This window comes from Gopherus evgoodei, chromosome 16 (assembly GCF_007399415.2).
Source record: "Gopherus evgoodei ecotype Sinaloan lineage chromosome 16, rGopEvg1_v1.p, whole genome shotgun sequence".
Lineage (NCBI taxonomy): Eukaryota > Metazoa > Chordata > Testudines > Testudinidae > Gopherus > Gopherus evgoodei.
Window position 1 is genome coordinate 13586595 of NC_044337.1, and position 19391 is coordinate 13605985.

At 44.2% G+C, this 19391-nt stretch overlaps 1 protein-coding gene across 5 annotated transcripts; it reads left to right on the plus strand.

Moving 5' to 3' along the window:
- Positions 1-5: 5 nt before the first annotated feature.
- TBC1D13 (TBC1 domain family member 13) lies at positions 6-18817 on the plus strand. 5 transcript variants are annotated; one of them, XM_030536154.1, is made up of 12 exons: positions 7-114; positions 1400-1473; positions 2453-2493; positions 3031-3092; positions 3454-3553; positions 5419-5501; positions 5672-5831; positions 8183-8393; positions 9140-9303; positions 11392-11552; positions 11933-11990; positions 13407-18817. In XM_030536154.1, exons 1-12 carry the CDS (start codon positions 92-94, stop codon positions 13551-13553), a joined length of 1284 nt encoding a protein of 427 aa, XP_030392014.1. In that variant the 5' UTR covers positions 7-91; the 3' UTR covers positions 13554-18817. The 5 variants fall into 5 exon arrangements, with proteins under 5 accessions (XP_030392017.1, XP_030392019.1, XP_030392014.1 ...); XM_030536156.1 differs by having other exon boundaries at positions 8-114; positions 12994-13497; XM_030536157.1 differs by lacking the exon at positions 11392-11552 and having other exon boundaries at positions 6-114.
- Positions 18818-19391: the final 574 nt, after the last annotated feature.

Sequence of the window (19391 nt, forward strand, 5' to 3'; positions counted from 1 at the left end):
TCCTTCCCGCCGCCTGGGGCCGGGTTTCCAGCCGGACTGTTTATTCGGGGCGCGCCGGCCGCCTTGGGGCTGGGGGGACCGGGAAGTCACCATGTCGAGTCTGCACAAGAGCAGGTGGGGGCCGGGGCCCGCCTTCCCCCATCCCCGGGTAGGGCCGGGGCCCGAGGAAGCCCCGGGGGGCGGGGTCCGGCCCTGAAAGCGGCCCCCCCTGGAGCGAGGGGCCCTTCCGCCGCGCCCCTCCTTTCCATGGACGCTGGTGTCCCCCCCAGCACATCCTCCCAGTCGGAGGGGGCGCCCCATAACTGAGCCCTGGGGCAGGTGTGTTCTGGTCCCGGCACCCTCCTGTGGGGGAGGGGCTGGCCCAGCCAGGAGGAGGGGGAGGCTGCTGTGGGTAAGACACCCCCCCCCACTCTCTGAGGGGGGGTGTCTCTGCTTGCAGTTGGGGGCTTTCAGCAGGGTGTGGGCTGAGGAGTGAGATGCTGAGGTGGGTTCTCGGGGGGGGCACTTCAGAAAAATTGGGGTGTGTCTGCGTTAAAGTGGTGTCAGCATATAGACCTGTTATGTGTGATTCTGTTCTGCGAAGTCGGGGTGGGTGAAATGGGGCATACTGACCTATGGAAAATTGGGATGCCCCATAGCAAATGATGCTCCTGCATAGGGCAAAATATCTGAGCCAGAGCACAGCGTCACATCCCGTTCGTGATGCATGGCTCTGCATTTAATGGAACTACAGGCTTTCTCCCCTTTGGGTGCGGCTTCACTAATGAAGCATTGTGGAAGTGCTGGCACCAAAAGTTAGGGGTTTTGAGGATTATTCAAAGGTTCCCTAAAGCTGGAGTGTCCCAGCTTTTCAGTATGGTTGTAAGATGGGAAACTTCAGTACCTAGAGAGAGTCTGAGGTAGGCGCTCTTACATGCCTGGCTGTTTGGTTTTGCAATCTGCCTCACTTATTGTACTTGCAACTGAAAAGCAGCTATGATAAAAAGTCCTTATCAGAACAAAAGCAAAGCATGTTTTTATAACTATTTACAATGTATGTTATGTGGTGTAAATGCCCTTGAAATAGGTAATCTTGAGTCCAAGCCACGGATGAGATTCTCTCAGTGAGAGACATCACGAGCCTAAACTCAAGAGAACTATACAGATTTGTAACAGTAACTGCCTATTCTGAGTGTCTAGGCAAGTCCTCAGTGTATATCCATTATATCTAGCTGTAATGGCCAATGGGGACAATGTGCTTGGAGCTTTGATGCCTGGCTGGCAGAGGTATTTGTGCTGTGATCACTGCAGGAAAGCAAGCTACCATATAACTCTGATACCGTCACCTAATCACCTGACTCATCCTTGAGAGTGTCATCTTTATATAATTTGTGTGTGTGTGGTCACACTTCTTTTGTAGGATTGCAGAATTTCAGGATGTCCTTGGGGATCCCAAGATTGTCCTGCAGAAGCTCCGTGAACTCTGCTTTAGTGGTAAGTGATTTCTGCAAAACTGTTGCATGTGTAGCCACAAAGCTTCTACAGTAGGAATGTCCAATCCAGGCCTATATTGATAGTTTGGTAACAGACTTGGGTGTTGCACCAATTTTGCTGTAATAGAATTGAGCTAGTTGCAGATACTCCATTCAAGATGGAACACTGAGTGATGGGGTCTGTAGTCTCTAGGCCTTGCAGCTGTGCCAAGTATGAAGACAACTGAGGCATACGGTTTGTGGGTTGTATTTTAGCCTCTCTTGGTCTGAAGGTCTATGCCCTGAGGCACTTGATACCACAATCATGAGTATGGTGTAATACTAGATGGTGGTTCCTTTAACTTGCTTTCATCCAGAACTGCTATTGTCTTTCCAGTGGATAAAAAGAAATCGAAATCTTAAGCATAAGATGTCAAACTCCACTAGATGATTAGCTAATGTTGAGTAAGCAAACATCATCCGTGCTGCCACTAAGTTACCAGTGTGATAAATGTTTAACAAAGCAGAGCATGTCACAAACCAAAGACTAACGGATGTGATTAAAAGAGTTACCAACTGTTTGAATGGTTTAGAGGCAATTTTAGCTGTACAATATATGGTCTCTGAAACCTTCAAATGTGGACAAAAATCTCCTCTTACTTCACTCTGTATAAAATATCCACTAATTCCTTCATTCAAGACACCATCTGCATATTTCACCTGAAGCATTCCTTCCTTTGCTCCATGGACCATATCATTTTCCCCCTTATGCTTAGCCTAGTCGTCTTCCCTTGCAAGAGCCAAATATGCAAGTCACTTTTTACTTGCTGTATTAACTTTTTTTTGGTATGCCACAGAGCTTCTCAATATCTGTGTAAAACTCCTTGTCAGCTTGAAAAGTGCTGCCCTCCTGTTTGCTTGGTGGCATTGGCATAAATGCTGCATAATGCAATGAAAGGGCTGGCACTAACTAAATTGACTCTGCCTGATGTATTTCACAGGGATTCCTTTTGATGGTGGGCTGCGCTGCCTCTGCTGGAAGGTGGGTTTTGCTTGGGGCTTTTCTGGTCTTCTGTAAGTTACTCTCTGGATTGTTTGATTCTGCAAAGTTTTGTGCATTTAAAAAACAAAACAGATTGGCTTATCACTACCTAAGAAGCTACTGTGAATCAACAGCTCTTGGTTGCTGAACAATCAGGGAAATTTATTCTAGCTAATCTGAAATGATAGTAACAGACATGCTTGTGTGGGGGGAGATCATTCGGACAGGTTGTCAGGTGGGTCTGTACAGCTTTGCTGCATCTACAGCCCCCGCTATTATACCCAGTGGGATTAAGCTATTGAATTTGCTACTTAAGTGGAAGGAATTTGCTATGACTTTTTGCGGGGTGATGTTAAAATATATCCTCCAGACACTGATGGCTGTAACTTGGTAAAGTACCAGTCATTCTTCAGGAAGATTCCGTCTTCCTCAATGAGCCAGTTCTAATTCCAGTCATCACCCTCATTTATTTCACTGAACTTCTAATTGTTAATACCTTCTGCTTCAAGGAGTAATGTGTATGTTCCTTCTGTCCAGATCCTCTTGAACTACCTCCCTGTGGAGAAAGCCTTATGGAGCACCTTGCTGAAGAAGCAGAGGTGATGATCTCTGTACTCTTCAGCCCTGATACCCTTGTGGGGTAGAAGTCTACAGCTTCTTAGCTGTCATTAGCGTTTGGAAAAAATATTTGTTTCTAAGGGATCTTGTAAAATTAGATAATTTTGTGTGGAAAGAAAAATATTATCCCTCCTTCCCCGTTAATTCTACAGACTGCCCTGGTGGTTAATGTGATAACCCTTCACAGTTGAGCTGGACAGTTCTCAGTAGAAAAGGTCAAGGGCTCCCTGTCTGAGCAGGGAGGCACAGAGGGACCTGTCTGGGTTCAGGGCGGATGTCTTTTTCGTTTCATTGTATTTTATCTTCTGGTTTCTAATGTGACTTCCTCCTCTCCTTGTTAAGGGAGCTGTATTCCCAATTCCTGAAGGAAATGATTATTCAGCCTGGGATAGCCAAAGCCAATCTTGGTGTCTCCAGGGAGGATGTGACCTTAGAGGACCATGTAAGTATAGTTTGGTCTTCATGTGGAAGGGAGTTCTTGTAAGTTTCAAACTGATCCTGGGGTGACCTTTGGTGATCCTTCCTGCTGGCTTAATAGAAAAAAAATATTTTGAGAACCTAGGAATGGAGTGCTGAGCCCTTATGAGGGTGTCTGGCTCAGTGACTTCCAGACTGAAAAAAGCTGTAAAATACTGTCCTAGGGTAACTTATCCTTTCCTCTTCCCCTTTCCCGCTGCCATCCTCAGTGAGCTGCTTGTCTATGCAATAGACTTCAAATGGGAGTAAAGGATCAATATGATTAAAGGCTCAATGGAGGGAGGTCACAGCATGGAGCTGCTAGCAAAATGAATCTCTCCATTTAACCTGTGAAATCCTCTCCATGGATGGAAGGCTAAATGGGTCAGTCTGAAGCGAGAGTGTAAGAGAAGCAGCATTGGCTAGTGGTTAGATTATGGGATTGGGATTCAGAAGACTTTTTTATTCCAAGCTCTGCCACTGATTTGCTCTGTGATTCTGGTGGTCATGTCACCTCTCTGTTCCTCAGTTTCCCCTCTGTAAAATTGGGTTAACAGTAATCCCCTTGGAAAAGTGCTTTGAGAGACGCTTATGAAAAGGGTTATTATACTGAAGGATCCATTTATTTTTTTTTTTAAGTGGTCAGAAGAAAGTGCAAAGTAGGGTAACTGCTCACACACCTCTTCTCCTGCGCCAGCTTCTCCTGTTAGTTATCTGTGTCAGTTTGATCTTTGGAAGCGTTCGTACTGCGCCTGGCATAGTGGTTCCCAAACTAGGGGCATGGCTTGTTCAGAGTAAGCCTCTGGCAGGCTTGGTTGGTTTGTTTACCTGCCGCAGTGGCTGTTCGCTGTTCTCAGCCAATGGGAGCCGCAGAAAGTGGTGTGGGCCAAGGGATGTGCTAGCTGCCGCTTCCTGCAGCCCCCATTGGCTTGGAGCAGTGAACCTCGACCACTGGGAGCTTTGTTTGGACGAACCTCCAGACACTGCAGGTAAACAAACCAGCCCAGCCTGCCAGGGGCTTACCCTGAACAAGCCGTGCCCCTAGTTTGGGAACCACTGGCCTGGCATGTCTGTGACACTCTGAGCTTTAACTTACTTGTTACTGTCACCTTTGAAGTTCTTGTAATGTGTTTATTTTTTTCCCCATCATTCAGATGCCTTTCAGATGAGTGTTACATTCCATTAGTACAGTTTTGGAAAGTCCTGTATCTGAGCTTGTCTTATGTGTGTGTTGTGATTTCCTATGCTTAGTCTATTCCACACTTCCCTGGTCTTGGGTAAACTTGCATCAACTAAACTTTGCACTAATCCACCCAAGCTGGTAATATTTTGTCTGGCTTCTCGGAGTTCAGATAATCATTACACTGTTATCACTGTGTTAACTATGCAATGCACATATACAGTGACCAGTACTACTTGTAGCGGTTAATATGGAAAATCTCCCTTGCACTGATTGGGGCTGTAACCAGAATTCCTGTTAACACAGGTTAGTGAAGCCTGATTGCAGCAGCGAATCCACTAAGACAGGTGAGAATGGATTTGGGAGAGTCTGCTCATACTGCTCTTCACTGGTTGAAAGTAACCATATAGTCTTCACTGGCCTACCAGGTGTGTGCTGACTCATTTGAGGTGGGCCAGTGCCCATAAAGTGTCAGCTGCCCAGAGAAAGCACCCCCATTTGTCTAGCAAATCAAGACTTTAAACATGGCTCTTGCTGTAAAGGCAATAGCACAGTTTTCCTGATCAGTGTAGACAGAGCCAAGAGGCCTCACCTCAGCTTTCAGCAGTGACAGGCTTGCTTGTGAGTAAAACATTAACTTACCATGTTTTATGTGATGTCGTTTTGTGCAGCCACTCAATCCGAACCCAGACAGCCGGTGGAACACTTACTTCAAGGACAACGAAGTGCTGCTGCAGATAGACAAGGATGTCAGGTGTGTGTAGTTAGCTGTGCTCGCTAGAGAGGAGGAATAACAGCAGTTTGCGTACCCACTGCATCAGGAATACAGAATATTTCATGTTATCAGGCCCATTCTGTTTCACATGGCACCCCTCTGGTTCTAAAAACTCCTTTTAATTGGATTTCCACTTTTTTCCACCCCAGGAGGCTGTACCCTGATATGGCATTCTTCCAGCGCCCAACCGACTACCCCTGCTTGCTAATCCTGGACCCCCAGAATGAGTTTGAGACTCTCCGCAAGCGGGTGGAACAGACAACACTCAAGTCACAGACAGTGGCTCGAAACCGGAGTGGAGTCACAAATGTAAGATCTGGCAAGGAGCTTTCCCTGTGCTTCTGGGATGGGGGATGAGCATGTTTGTGATGTAGGAGGTGGAGGGAGAGGAAGGGAGGTGCATGCACTTCTGTGGCACGCTTGCTAAGATGGTTGCCAGGCTGGCTTGATACTGTACAGTTATTCCTTACTTCCACCTCCACATATGGTGTGGGTTCTCGTATTCCTGCAGGAGTTCGTCGCTTCTCCTCTTTCTCCAGAGGGATGGGCTTGACTGAAGAATACTTTTGATAAAGTTGTACAGCTTCAAGTGTCTCTTGCTAAAATCACCCTGGTTTGTGGACAGGGTGCTAACAGTTACAAGTCAAGTTGGTCCTGTCTGTAACTGCAACAAATGTCACAAACTCAACGGTGACCCTATATGAGTCCCCCATATCCTCTCACAAGGAAGAGTTGACTTGTATACCAAACCGTTCCAGGCAAGGAAGGGTGTTGCTGAGACATGGAGAACTTGAACTGCTCTCTACGTGGAAAGGAATTCTCCTTTCTCTGTGTGTTGAGCTCTTGAAACTTCCTGCTCACCCAACAGGTTTTATTTCTTTTTATTGATTACATTGGTTCTTCTGTACTGTGCTGTTCAGCATGTTTGACCCCACAAAGGGAATTGAAGGTTGATGCGCTGCTTTCTCTTGAATTGTATTTTGTTCTGGCTTCTGTTGGAACAGAATCTTTTTTGTTGAGTTCACTGAGCTCCAGGGATAGTGTTCATAGCTCTTATTGCCCTGATTTATGTGTTCCCCTGGATAGGTTCTAAGGGGCCAGAGGGTTTAATAACAGAGGACAAATTGATCTAGTCTCCCAGAGCCTGAGATGTATCAAGCTGATATGATTCATATACTTGAGACAGCTTTGTAGTCAGCTGCCATGTATCTCCCTTATTCTCTTCTGAGTGCAAACATCACTCATAAGAACATAAGACCTGACAGATTGGGTCAGACCATAGTTTATCTTGCCCGATATCCTATTTCTGACAGTGGCCCATACCAGAGGTTCAGAGGGATTGTGCAGAACAGGGCAATTATAGAGTGATCCACTCCTGTCTTCTACTCTTGGCTTCTAGTTGTCAGAGGTTTTGGGGTCACCCTGAGCATGGGGTTGCATCCCTGACCATCTTGGCTAACATCCACTGATGGACTTATCCTCCCTGAACTTGTCCAGTTCTTTTTTGAACCCATTTATGCTTTTGGCCAGGACAACATCCCAGGTTAGTTGTGTGGAAAAGTCTTATTACTTGTTTTTATTAAATCTACTGCCTGTTCATTTAATTTGATGACCCCTGGTCTTTGCATTGTGGGGAAGGGTAAATAACACTTTGCTATTCATTTTTTCCATACTATTTGTGATTTGTATAGACCTCGATCATCTCCATTTATAGCTTTTTTTTTTTTAAAGCTGAACAGCTCTAATGTTTTTAGTCTGCCCTTGTACCTTGTATGGAACTCAATTTATAACCTTGATCATCTTTGTTGCCCTTTGTACCTTTTGCAATACCACTATATCCTTTTTGAGATGGGCAAACAGAACTGGAGACAGTATTCAAGGTATGGCACACAATGGATTTATAGTATCATTATGATATTTTCTGTCTATCTTTCTATTCTTTTCCTAATAGTTCCTAAAATATTGTTAGCCTTTTTGACCACTGCTCTATGTTGAGGGGAAGTTTTCAGAGAACTAATCGCAGTAACTCCCAAGATCTTTCTTGGGTGGACACAACTAATTTAGAATCGGTGTGTGTGTGTGTGTGTGTGTGTGTGTGTGTGTGTGTGTGTGTGTGTGTGTGTAGTTATTTTTTCCAAATATGCATTACTTTGCATTTACTAACATTGAATTTCATCTGCCATTTTGTTGCCCCATCACCCAGGCTCATACCTGCCTAGTGTTGCTTTCCCTACATAGATGCTGCACTTCCCGTTCTAGAACAGATACAATAGCACTAGTGACTGATGAATACCTTGCTAATGTGACAGATCACTTCTCTTCCTGCCTCTCTAATGTAGCAGGTCCTCTCTTACGTGGACACTGAGCTTGTGTTTTTCATTCAAGGTAGCTGTCCACCGCTGAATTAGCTTATTCGTTCTTGGAAAAGACTTGCCAGCCTGGCTTCTATTGTATTTTATGGCAGTAAGTCTTACAACTGACTGGGTCACCATCTGGATTTAAGGATTAATTACTGCCTGGAAAGGGCATGTGCTGTTGGTTACTGGTTATCTTGGGGAGCTGAGTGGCTGAAGTTAAATGCCTGCTCCATGGAAAACTTATTGCCTATACAAATTGGGTGCCCAGAATAATTTTTCTTATGTGTTTACCTTACCCTTCAGGTGAGTTCCCCTCTTAAAACATCTGCTCCGAATTCATTGAGTGAGTATGAAGTTCTGCCTAATGGCTGCGAAGCTCACTGGGAAGTGGTAGAACGAATCCTGTTCATCTACGCCAAGCTGAATCCTGGGATCGCATATGTCCAGGGGATGAATGAAATAGTGGGGCCTCTTTATTATACCTTTGCTACAGATCCCAACGGTGACTGGAAAGGTAAGTAGTTAGAGTGCTTGAGTGACTTACACCATTCTGGCAGCAGTTGTTGCAGGGAATGGTTATCAGAGCAGCTGAGGAGGAGACTGGCAGGCTCTCCCCATACCAGGTCCCTAATGAAAGGGGGTGGTTCTCAGAGAGTGCTTGAAAAGAGCCTCCTGGGAAGTACGGGAATCCTCTTTGATGCACTTCTGTGACAGCTTGGGAAATCTGGCTATTGAAAACTTTTGAATTCTGGTTTTATGAACTCTGTTGTTATGCTCCATGTACATCGGATCAGCCATTTCCCAATGGACACTGTCAGGTGCTTCACACCCCTACCTAGAGAGCTGTTAAAGGAACATGCAGACTCATTAATGTTTACTATAGCCTTACAATGAGTTGGCTATAGGGATTGACTGAACTGCAAGAAACCAGTTTTTCCAAGTGGGTAGTAATCACGCAACAGGTCACCTGACATGGAGGGGCTGATCAGGAAGGTCACATGACAAAATAGTGGCAGGCTTGTGGGAGCCGATGCTAGCTTTCAGGAGGTAGGCAATTGGACTTCAGGGTCCATGGTGCTAAGAAAGGTGTTAGACATGGGGTCTGTAATGGAGTGTGTGCCTGCTCAGTTCTAGCAAGCCAAGAACTTGTGGGACCCAGTATCACAGTCTGGTCAGTTAGTGTCTAGCAGGGGAAGCTTATCAAGTTGTAACAGCTTCCTTCCACATTTCGGTTACACCGCTCCTGTGTGTGTCCTTCAGAACATGCAGAAGCAGATACATTTTTCTGCTTCACCAACCTAATGGCCGAGATCCGGGATAACTTCATTAAGAGCCTGGATGATTCTCAGTGTGGCATCACCTACAAGATGGAGAAGGTTTACTCCACCCTGAAGGAGAAGGATGTGGAGCTGTACTTGAAACTGGTGAGGAGTCAGACATTCATCCCCCCTCCCCCTCCCCCTCCCCCTGGAAAGAGGAATAAGATGGGTGGTAGATCTTTGTCCTATTTCCAGCCAGAACTTGTTGTCTGTCTTAATTTGTGACAGTGGCCAGGTAGTACAGTGATGGCTGTTTAGAAGTGGTTTGATACAACTAAAGAGCTTTTATTCTCAGGGATAGGCTGTCTTGAGAGTGATGCAGGGTTGAGTATAGATAGATCATAGAATATTAGGATTGGAAGGGACCTCAGGAGGTCATCTAGTTCAACTCCCTGCTCAAGGCAGGACCAATCCCCAGATTTTTACCCCAGTTCCCCAAATGGCCCCCTCAAGGATTGAACTCACAACCCTGGGTTTAAGCAGGCCAATTCTCAAACCACTGAGCTATCCCTCCCCCCAGAGACAGACTGCTCTTGCCACATTGAGCATCTAGCCCTGATTATATTGATGTAGCAAATACTTTGTCCTCTTTTTAAGGTGGAAATCTGTAACTTATTTACTCTAAAGCTACTAACTGTGGCAGACAGAGGTGGTTTGCCCAGTGTCTCTGGCCACCTGGGTCAATGGCTTAGCAGGGAGTGGTGAAACTCAAGATCTCCTGAGTCTCTGGACTCTGCTTTTGTTATTAGGCCAAACACACATGCTCTTGCAAAGTTCCTTTACAACCTGGAGTTAGTTTTTTTTTCTCAGGGGGAACAATTCTTGTACTTTCCTTCCATTGCCATAATATGTCCCAATAGCATTCACTTTATAAATTACAGTGAAAAATTATGGCAGCTCAATGATAAATCAAAACTTGGTAATAGTAATGCCATCCTGTATATGTAATAATGTTACCTTCCTATAGCTCCCTTCCTTAGATGATCTCAAAACACTCTGCAAACTCCTCCTAACACTCCTGTGAGGTGGATAGAGACAGCTGCAGGTCTTATGAAATGCAGCAGTTGTCTTACAGTACAGCAATGCAACACAAGTTTAGGATGGAAAGTGTAGAATATTGTTTCTAAATGAAACTCTAGGGAGAACTTATGGGAGGCAGAATGTAGTTACGAGAGTTGGAATCTGGTGAGTATTAGGCTTCAGCGTGTGTGTGTGTGTGTGTGTGTGTGTGTGTGTGTAAAAAATGAGATCTTAATATGACTTCAAGTGGTTGTACTCTTGTCTTCTGTCAGCGCATTGTCACTCTCCACCATGCTGGTTCGGGGGGAAGAGTGTCACCTACTTAGTCACTAGCAGCACTTCCTGCAGGCTCCCAATAGATGTTCCGTAGAAGTCTCCCATCTGTAGAGCCCTGCAAATCTGCAGATATCTGCTTTATATCCGCAGACCATGTTTGCAGATTGCAGATCGATGCGGATCCAAATTTTGTATTCACGCAAGGCCCTACCCATCTGAATGCTGAACTGACTTATCTTGCTTACTTTGTGAAATATGTGGACCACAGTAGAATGTAGCTAAAAGCTTTGAGTTTCAGCCTATTGGCTGCCATTATAAACTGTGCCTGGAAAACTCTGGTCTGTGTGATTTTTTTATTTTCTGTTTTTTTTTGTTATGCTAACTTTCCAATAACTAGGGGATTTTTAGAGTCATTGAAAGGAGAGGAAGTACGTTCATAAATTGCAATTCCAGCATTTAAGCTAATTCAGTTCCATTTCTCCTTAAAAAAAAAAAAAAAAAAGTCCCACACACCTCATTTCCCCTAAAGGTTTAGATCAGAAGTAACAGTTCCTGCGTTCCATGAACCTGGGCATGAGTTCTGCTATCTGAGCCATAGACACTGAAGATAGACATGTGTATGGAGAGCTGTCCTTCAGAGCATTGTAATTTGGAGGGGGCGTTGTGGAGAGGCTTTGAAAGGAGACCTGGCATAGTATCTCACAGCATGAGGCTAACAAGACTTTGGAACAGAGAGGTGTAACTGTAAAGAACAGGCAGATTTCTCCATATTGCACTGCAGGACACTAGCTTATAACCAGGTTACTAAGAGGACACCAAGGAGGCAGTGAACATCTGTCTTTCTTTTCCAGCTCACTACAAGCAATTAATTACTGATTCTGTTTGTCTATCCAAAAGCAAGAGCAGAACATCAAGCCCCAGTTCTTTGCCTTCCGTTGGCTGACACTGCTGCTGTCCCAAGAGTTCCTGTTGCCAGACGTTATCCGTATCTGGGACTCTCTCTTTGCCGATGACAACCGCTTTGATTTTCTACTGCTTGTCTGTTGCGCCATGTTGACGTGAGTGCAGTGACAGCTGACACCGAGGATGTTGACTCTAGTGTGCTCTCCCCTGCCCCACAATTCACAGCTTGTCTCCTAAATATCAGTGTCCCCCATGCTGGGTAATGTAAATATAGGCTGTGTGCTCCTCTACCCCATTCTCTGCTTGAATCCACAGATATAGGGGCCTCTTTTGCATGCAAGAGACATGCGGAGGGGGCTCTGGTGAAAGGATGTAGCCATTCTTTCCATAATGGCAAAAGAAACAGGGCTCTTAAGGAAGGATAGGAGGCATGTGGTGAGCTGTACACACCTTAGTGGCTGACTTTTTTGGGATGTTTTTGGACAAGGTACTGAAGAGGCAAAAAGTACTTGGATTAACATCATCTCTCTTTCAGACTAATCCGAGATCAATTACTGGAAGGGGACTTCACTCTGAACATGAGGCTGCTACAGGTAAGTACTAAAATACATCAGGAACGGGGAGGAGGTGGAAGAACTCTTTTTAAATAGGAGATTTTCCTCCTGTACAACACTTGGATATGATAGAGGCAGCCCTTCTGCAATATAGTTACCAATCCTCTGCTGATCGTAATGAAACCATTTGTTTTGAAAAATCTAAACACTTAGCAAACTTCATGGTGTGGTATAAGATCAAGCATTAACTTCTACTGCATGCTCCCTTTAATTGGAAAATCCGGTGAAGCCACTCCTGGCCAATAACTCTTAATAACAAACTTCTGTTTACTTGCTGTGCCTTTTGGGGGTTTAGGTTTCTAGGAATCCATCTCATGTTGCTTCTGACTGTTTGATCCTCTAACAATAGCCTTTGCCTCCATAGCTGATTTGCAGAAAGTGGCTGTATGGCTACCTGTTCCTGGCTGTTAATTTGCTCTTTCAACTCCAGTTATAAATGCTGGACATCTTGCCACTAGCAGTAGGCTCAGTCCTTGCCCCAGAATAGAGGATTTCTTCTCCTAACTCCTTGGTCAGTCTAGTAACATGCTGGTTCCATCTGCTGCTCAGAGAGCAGCATTACTTTTAAATTGTTGTCTCTTAATTAGGAGTCCCTCAAAAGAGGATGAAAGATCGTGTGTTGGAGGGGTCCTGATTAAGAGAATTCTAATGTATTGCTTACAATAAAATATTTTGGATCCTTGCATCCTTAATACAGACTTCCATAATGGAGCTAGTCATTGCATAAAGCCAACTTAACCCCACATTCAGGACTACCAAAATAATCTAATGTCCTGTAGGTTGTACAAGACTGCTCAGTTACAAAACATAGAAGGAAATTGTTTACTCCAAGTGACTTTAACTATGGAGGTAACATCTAATTTATAAACACCAGGGCATTCATTGGGCTGGCCAATGACATTGCAGAGAGTCTCTGCCCCGTTAAATGGGAGAATAGTGCAATGAACATTTAAGAAAATATATCAATTCCTTTTTAATGCAGGATTATCCCATCTCTGATGTACACCTGATTCTGAAGAAAGCGAAGGAGCTTCAGGACTCCAAATAGTCCATAGGCCTGGCAGTGTGTATGAGAGAAACTGTGCAGTAGTGTATCCTAGGAGACTCCTTCCTGTATGTGGTACATCGTCAGAGCTCCTACAGTCTCTGCTGGGCATTTGGTTTTGTGTTCCAGTAATTGGCCTTCTTGAAGACTTCCTTCTACTCTGTTAGGTCAAGGACTGCCTGTTTCCCCAGCTAGTCAGGTCTTGCACTCCAGGTTTTCCTAATCTCAAACAACTCCAGTCTGCCTGAGCAGTGCTTTGTATTTTTTTTTAATGACTGAGTTTGGGAAGATGGAAATTGTTTATCTACATATCTCTCAAAGTCTCATGAAGTGAACTTTTGTGATCATAGCATTATGGAAGCATGTGCTCATGCACAAGAACTTCTGCGTTTGGGGAAGGGACATGCTGGGACCAGTGGGATTTCGGTGAGTATAGCGAGCACGTCTCCATGAAAATACAACATGTCGCTTTGATGTCATGCATCCTGCTGGTTTGAGTAGCTGCTGGATTTTGTTCCTTTGTCTGCATCTTACCATCTCTTTTATGAGTGCACAAAAAAAGGTCCATTTTCCTTCTGGTGAGTGGCAGGTGAGGATACAAACCAGCAGAGTCTCTTCCATGGGAAAGAGACTTTAAAAAGCTGGCATGGGAGAATACTATTGCCATTGGCTGTTTTGTGCAGTGTGATTATTTGCTGTCCGGTAGAGTCTGCCCCAGGATTGCCTTATCAAGGAATTGTCTCCTTGGTGCTGACTTTACTTGGAAGTTGGAACTAGATATGTTTTTTTAATCAGTGTAGTTCAAATAAGTCAAAGCAGCCTTATGTTACTCACAGCCTTAGAGCAGGGTCCCTGCTGCTGCTAAGACTGCACGTCTTGAGCTATGTTCAGTGCTGCTGCTATGGCCCATGCTTTACCCTCATTCAAAGGCAGGATATCTAACTTCAAGCAGGCTCATGAAGTACAAAGGGAGAGGCCTCCAGTCCTGTTCTGCAATCATGGGTGTCTTCGGAGGAGACTCATTAATCAGGATAATGATGGTTTCGCCCTTACACTGAGTTTTTGTATAATATTACCCAGAACACTCCAAGCCTTCTGTCCAAACCTGGATAAGCTCTAGTCATGTAATCTTCATGTTATCCTGTGTACCCTTTGCTGGGAAGTGACTCAAACTCACAGATCAGTTTAACATCAAGCCAATCTCTGGATGTGATCTACTGGAGCAATTCAGTGAGAATACCTGGTCCCTTGCAAGAGTCCCGTTCCCTATGGGCAGTTCCTAAAGAAGGGGGAGCCATTTGCTGTGGGGATGGTAATACAGAAGGGGATATTTATTAATGTACTCCATTCAGATACAAAGGATCTGGCCAGGTCTGCATAGATTGAGATTAGTATAGGGTAACCTGTAGCCTGCAAGTGGCGCTGGAATGATCGGAACTCCTGACCCACAGTTTGAGTCAGGGTGATGGCTATGGAAGAAATTTCAGTAGCTGAATATTCCAGCTGCTGCACGAGCTCCCAAGCACATGATAACTTGAAGTGCTTTACTCTCCCCGTTAGTGAAGTGCTGGATTGCCTCTGCATAACTGTCAATGTGGGGACTGTTCTGTACAATCTTAAGGGTTTTGCATTACATCTCTTTTATCAGAGTTCAATTTTTATGCTTTCTCAGAGGTCTGCTCACCCTGCTGATGAGACCTGGTAGCAAACTAGCCATAGTCTGTTGGGGCTGTTAGCGACTCTGATAGTGCCTGACATTTTTACTCTCGTGCTCCTGTGCTGCTTCAGAGTAGCAGTTTCTGTGAACCAGAGTAAATGCACCAGTAATAAGGATGCAGCAGAGTCTGTCTGCTTGGAGGTGGAATTTTAAACAAAGTGGTTGATGGCCTCCCTTTTTACTGAAATCCTTCCTATGAGGTAGACCCTTTCCCTTTAGAAATGGGGCGGTTGAGAGAACACCATAGCTCTCAGTTTACAGGCAACTATGGCTGCTCCTCACGTCTTTTAATCACTGTCTCTCTGTTGGGCAGCAGCTGTCCCAAGAGAACATGTGATCCATCTGCTGAGCTCCCTTGTGCTAGGGAGGCCAGTACTAACTAGCCTTTTGTAATTGTAAAGGCTATTGCTGCACACAGGCATCAAACTGGATGATCAGGCCCTTTGGCGAAACTCCCTCTGGAATCATTGAGGCTTGCCTGAACAAGGACTGTAGGATTGAACCCTAAAAGTGGAAAACTCATCCAAAATGCTCTGGCTTCAGAACTGCACAAGATGTCCTCCATTAAAAGTCCGCCTCCTCTCCCCAATCATTTATTAATCTCAAGCTTACACATGGTCTTTTGAAATGTTTCATAGTACCTGGGCTGTGTGGCTCACACTTGCCTTAAAAGGAATCCACCCCATCCTCCACTCTCTCTCTCATGGGCATGTCAATATGGTGATAGTCATGGAATGTAACTTGTTTCTTTTAGTAGTAGGTGAATAATGGTGGTAGTCAGAAGAGCAAAATCTTTAATACGCTCTGAAATGCTATGTAGGTTTCTTTACAATACATTCATTTGCGATATCATAAATTAGGTCTAAAAGTTAAACTTGTGGGTAGATTGTTTTTCAGTGTAGAACTAATGTGTTAAATAGAAACCCTTTACAACTGTAGGGGAAGTGAGAATTAATAATATTAAGTTTCTTTGGATTTAAATATTCCCCTGCTGTGTCTGCAGCTCAAATGTTCCAGCACTTTGTTGGTGTAGGAGAACTTGAAAGTGACTTTGACTATCCTCTCTGCTTATTCATTCTGAAGGAAGTGAAGAAAGCAGGTGAATGGCATGAGCGGGTGAAGAGTTGATCTGTTAAAAATTTCAGATAGTTGTCAAGGAAATGTCTTTTAAACCTGACCACGTCCTTTTTAAAAATGGGAACTAAAAAAAATCAAATGGTAGCCTGGTTTAGGGCTGAAGTCAACTTCTGCTGAAATCAGTCGAGTCCCTGTTGATTCTGTTGGGAGCTGGATCAGATGTTTAAGGAACAGCACCACAGACGTGAGTGAAGAGGCCTGGAACTGATTCAGTTGTGTAGCCTTCTGCATTCCTGTATGAAATACTTGATTTTGGGTCTTGCTGCTGTCTTCAGTCTCCCAGCTGGCTGGGACGCATTGCTTAAGACCGTGTTTTAGAGTCACCATACAAATCCTGTCCATTCATCTTAAGGAGTGACGAGTGGTTCTAAATGGAAATCTCTGGATTGGGAGGGGGTGGCTGTAATTGATGATGAGAACGGAGAGCTTCACCTTTCAGTAAAGGGTTACAAATGGCACCCCAGCAGAAAACAAATGGCAGAGATGCACCTTAGATGTCTCCCTCAGAAGAAGTTTGTGGCTGTCAGGTCAGACTCCTTAGTTTTTGCTGCTCATTTTGATTGAATTCCATTTTTTGGGGTCTCCTCCTGTTTGAACATCGTAGGGCTAGAAGGTTTTATTTATGATGGCTTAGTGAGTTGGAGCTGACCATCTGTAAATGAAGGAGAGGTTCTCTAGTTGACCATGAAACAAAAGGTGTGACAGCATAGAAGATGTGGGGAGGAGAACGAGGGGAGCTCCCATAGTAGTTCCCAAAGTCAAGACTAGAGAACTTGTAACACTGATACAATTTGTGAGGCTGTTTGTTTACTACTTGAAAAGGCGTCTCTTCATTAGTAATCTGGATCCCTTATTCTTTAAAACTGTGGGCGGTGAAGGGTTTGCTGTGTTGATATTTGAAGGAAAGGAAGCTGTTGAAAGGACTTATTATTTTTTTCCATTGATACTCTGAGGTTATAAAAACAGCTGACTCGTAGTTTAGGCTTATTGTCCGCTTTATGGCGCAAACACTATTAGTTGGGAGGAAAAAATTTAACTGGGAACCTACTGTCAGCCCTTCTGATTAGTTACCCTAACTCATTCCTCAAATAATTTTTAAAGCTGGACAGTATTAACTAGCCCGTTGTCTGGTATCTTTATGCATATAGTGGCTGCCACAGACCTATGAGATATGAAAAATCTGAAGTGGGATTCATGTCTCCAGAACCTTCTCTGTGACAGGAGCAGCTGTAAGAATTTTAATGCATAGTTGCTCTTTCTTGAAGTGCTGGGGTGTGTGTGGGAGAGCCAGATACACAGGTGGAGATTTAAATACCTTAATCATTGAATTCATTAGCTGCTCACTGTATGCAAATAACTCATCAAGAGCAGGATCATTACCACTTTGGTTGAAGCTTTCCTCCATCAGGAGGAAAGGCAGGAAACTAAGCTGGATGGTTCAAGAGATGGGGATTGGTCATAAGGGCGAAGGCCAGCACCCTGTGCCCTCGCACCCTCCCCCTGGAATCTTGTAGCCTTGGCAACTGGGAGGAAATGGGATAGCAAAGAGTATAATCCTGAGGTTGGTGGTCATCTTTGTCAGGGAAAGGTGGAACTGTTTTTTCAAAGCAAGTGTTGGCTAGATTAACTTGTGGCTGGACTTTTGAGGGCCAAACTTGAATTATTTACAGCTCAGCAATGGGTGGAGTGAAAGTCAGAAGCTGCTATAGGTAGCACAGTGGTATTCAGGAATACAAGGGCTGTTGCTCCTTTTAACTGAGCATTTGGTGACTTTTTGTATGTTTTAGCCATTTAGAACTTTTTTTTTAAAATGCCCTTTTGCAAAAGGGCAAATCCGGTGATTTATACAAATTCAATTTTTTCCTTTGGCTGTTTAAAAAAACAAAACAAAACCCTCTCCAAAAAGGGTATGGAGAACACATCTGTATGTCATGCTTTTTCCAGTGTTCAAAGTGCTTTTGTTAAACACTATTGATTTTGGTGAAGTTCCCTTCAGCTAAACAGAGGGTTTTGCATCTGTTATCCACTGTCCATAACAATGAGACTCCCCCTAGCCACAGACTGTGCTCAGAGTTAAAGCTGCTTCCTGTGATATTACAGTATTTCTAAATGCCTTCTGTAGTAACCATGAGGGATGAAACAACATGTGCTAGTTGGCTGTCAGTAGAACTAATCTCAGTCCACTGTAGTCTAGGAGTCTGTCAGTAGCACAGGGTTCTGTATGTATAAGCCAAATCTACCCACCACCACTGCCTTATTCTTTTTCTTAGCAAGATTATCCTATTTGGCTTGTTGCTCTGAGCCTTCCTCTATTTCTGCAGTACGATGGTATATAGTGGGATAGGGAGTGGTGGTACACGGTGTGTTAAAGGAGGTGGTCCAAACTTGAATTCACAAGGTCCAGAGTGTATCCTCTGATTTATCTACAGGGAACATGCTTAGCCGGGAACAAGCATTTGTAGAGAAAGCTGTTGCTTGGCAATATTTTGGAGGCTGCACAAATGTTCCTAACAGGAAGGCCTGCTTGGACCATATTAACAGCTGAGGGTCACTGACTTTGCAGTACAGATCTAAGCATCACTGTACAAGCCTGGACAGGTAGAAGCAAAAGCTGTTTTTCTGTTCCCCACCCCCTAAGCCAGTTGCCACAAATCCGGTGGAAGGAACATGCTGGTACCTCTAACTGAGGAAGGGAACAAAAGATCCCTGGTATACAATGTCATATTAAAGGCTAGGAGCTGGATTCTTTACAACACAAAACTGGTCTGCTGTTCATTACCTTTTGCTTTTTATTTCTATAACTTCTCCCATGAACTACAATTATCCATCTGTAATGTCTGTAATTCTTTTTTTTCATGAATGTTCTGTTGATTTGTCATAATAAATATTTTTCTTTGCAAATACTGATATCTTTTTCTTTCCCATAGTCTCCTTTGACAGTGTCAGTACAAAGAATTGTCTAATCTTTTGGGGGGTCAAGCTATTCATGGTGTGAAAGTGGGCTGAAGAAACTAAAGTATGAAAAGAAATTGTTGTAGTGTGCTTATGCTTTAGGATCTGAGAAGGAGAGGAGATGGACTCTCTGACAGATCTCATCCAGCTCTAGCTACAGGTAATGCATCTTAGATTCCTTGTAAGAAGCAAAGTTTTCTATACTTGCAGAGAAGAATGTAAGAAACATGCCTAAGTGTATTCCGACTGGGAATAGAGGAGAAAGCTAATCTAAGGAATCCACCATGTATTTTATATCTCCATTTTAACAGGTGTGGATGTTAGTACTAGCTGTATAGCTGCCTCACCACTGCCTCTAGGTACAGACTTGGTCCTCTGACCCACTGTACTAAATACTGATTCCCCCCCCCCCCCCCAGCCACTACACAGAGGTAGGGGCAAAGCTATGAAATGACTTCTACCTAAGGCTATGACTTAGTCACGGATTCCGTGACTTTATCGGGCCTTGGGGTGTTGCTACACTTGCACT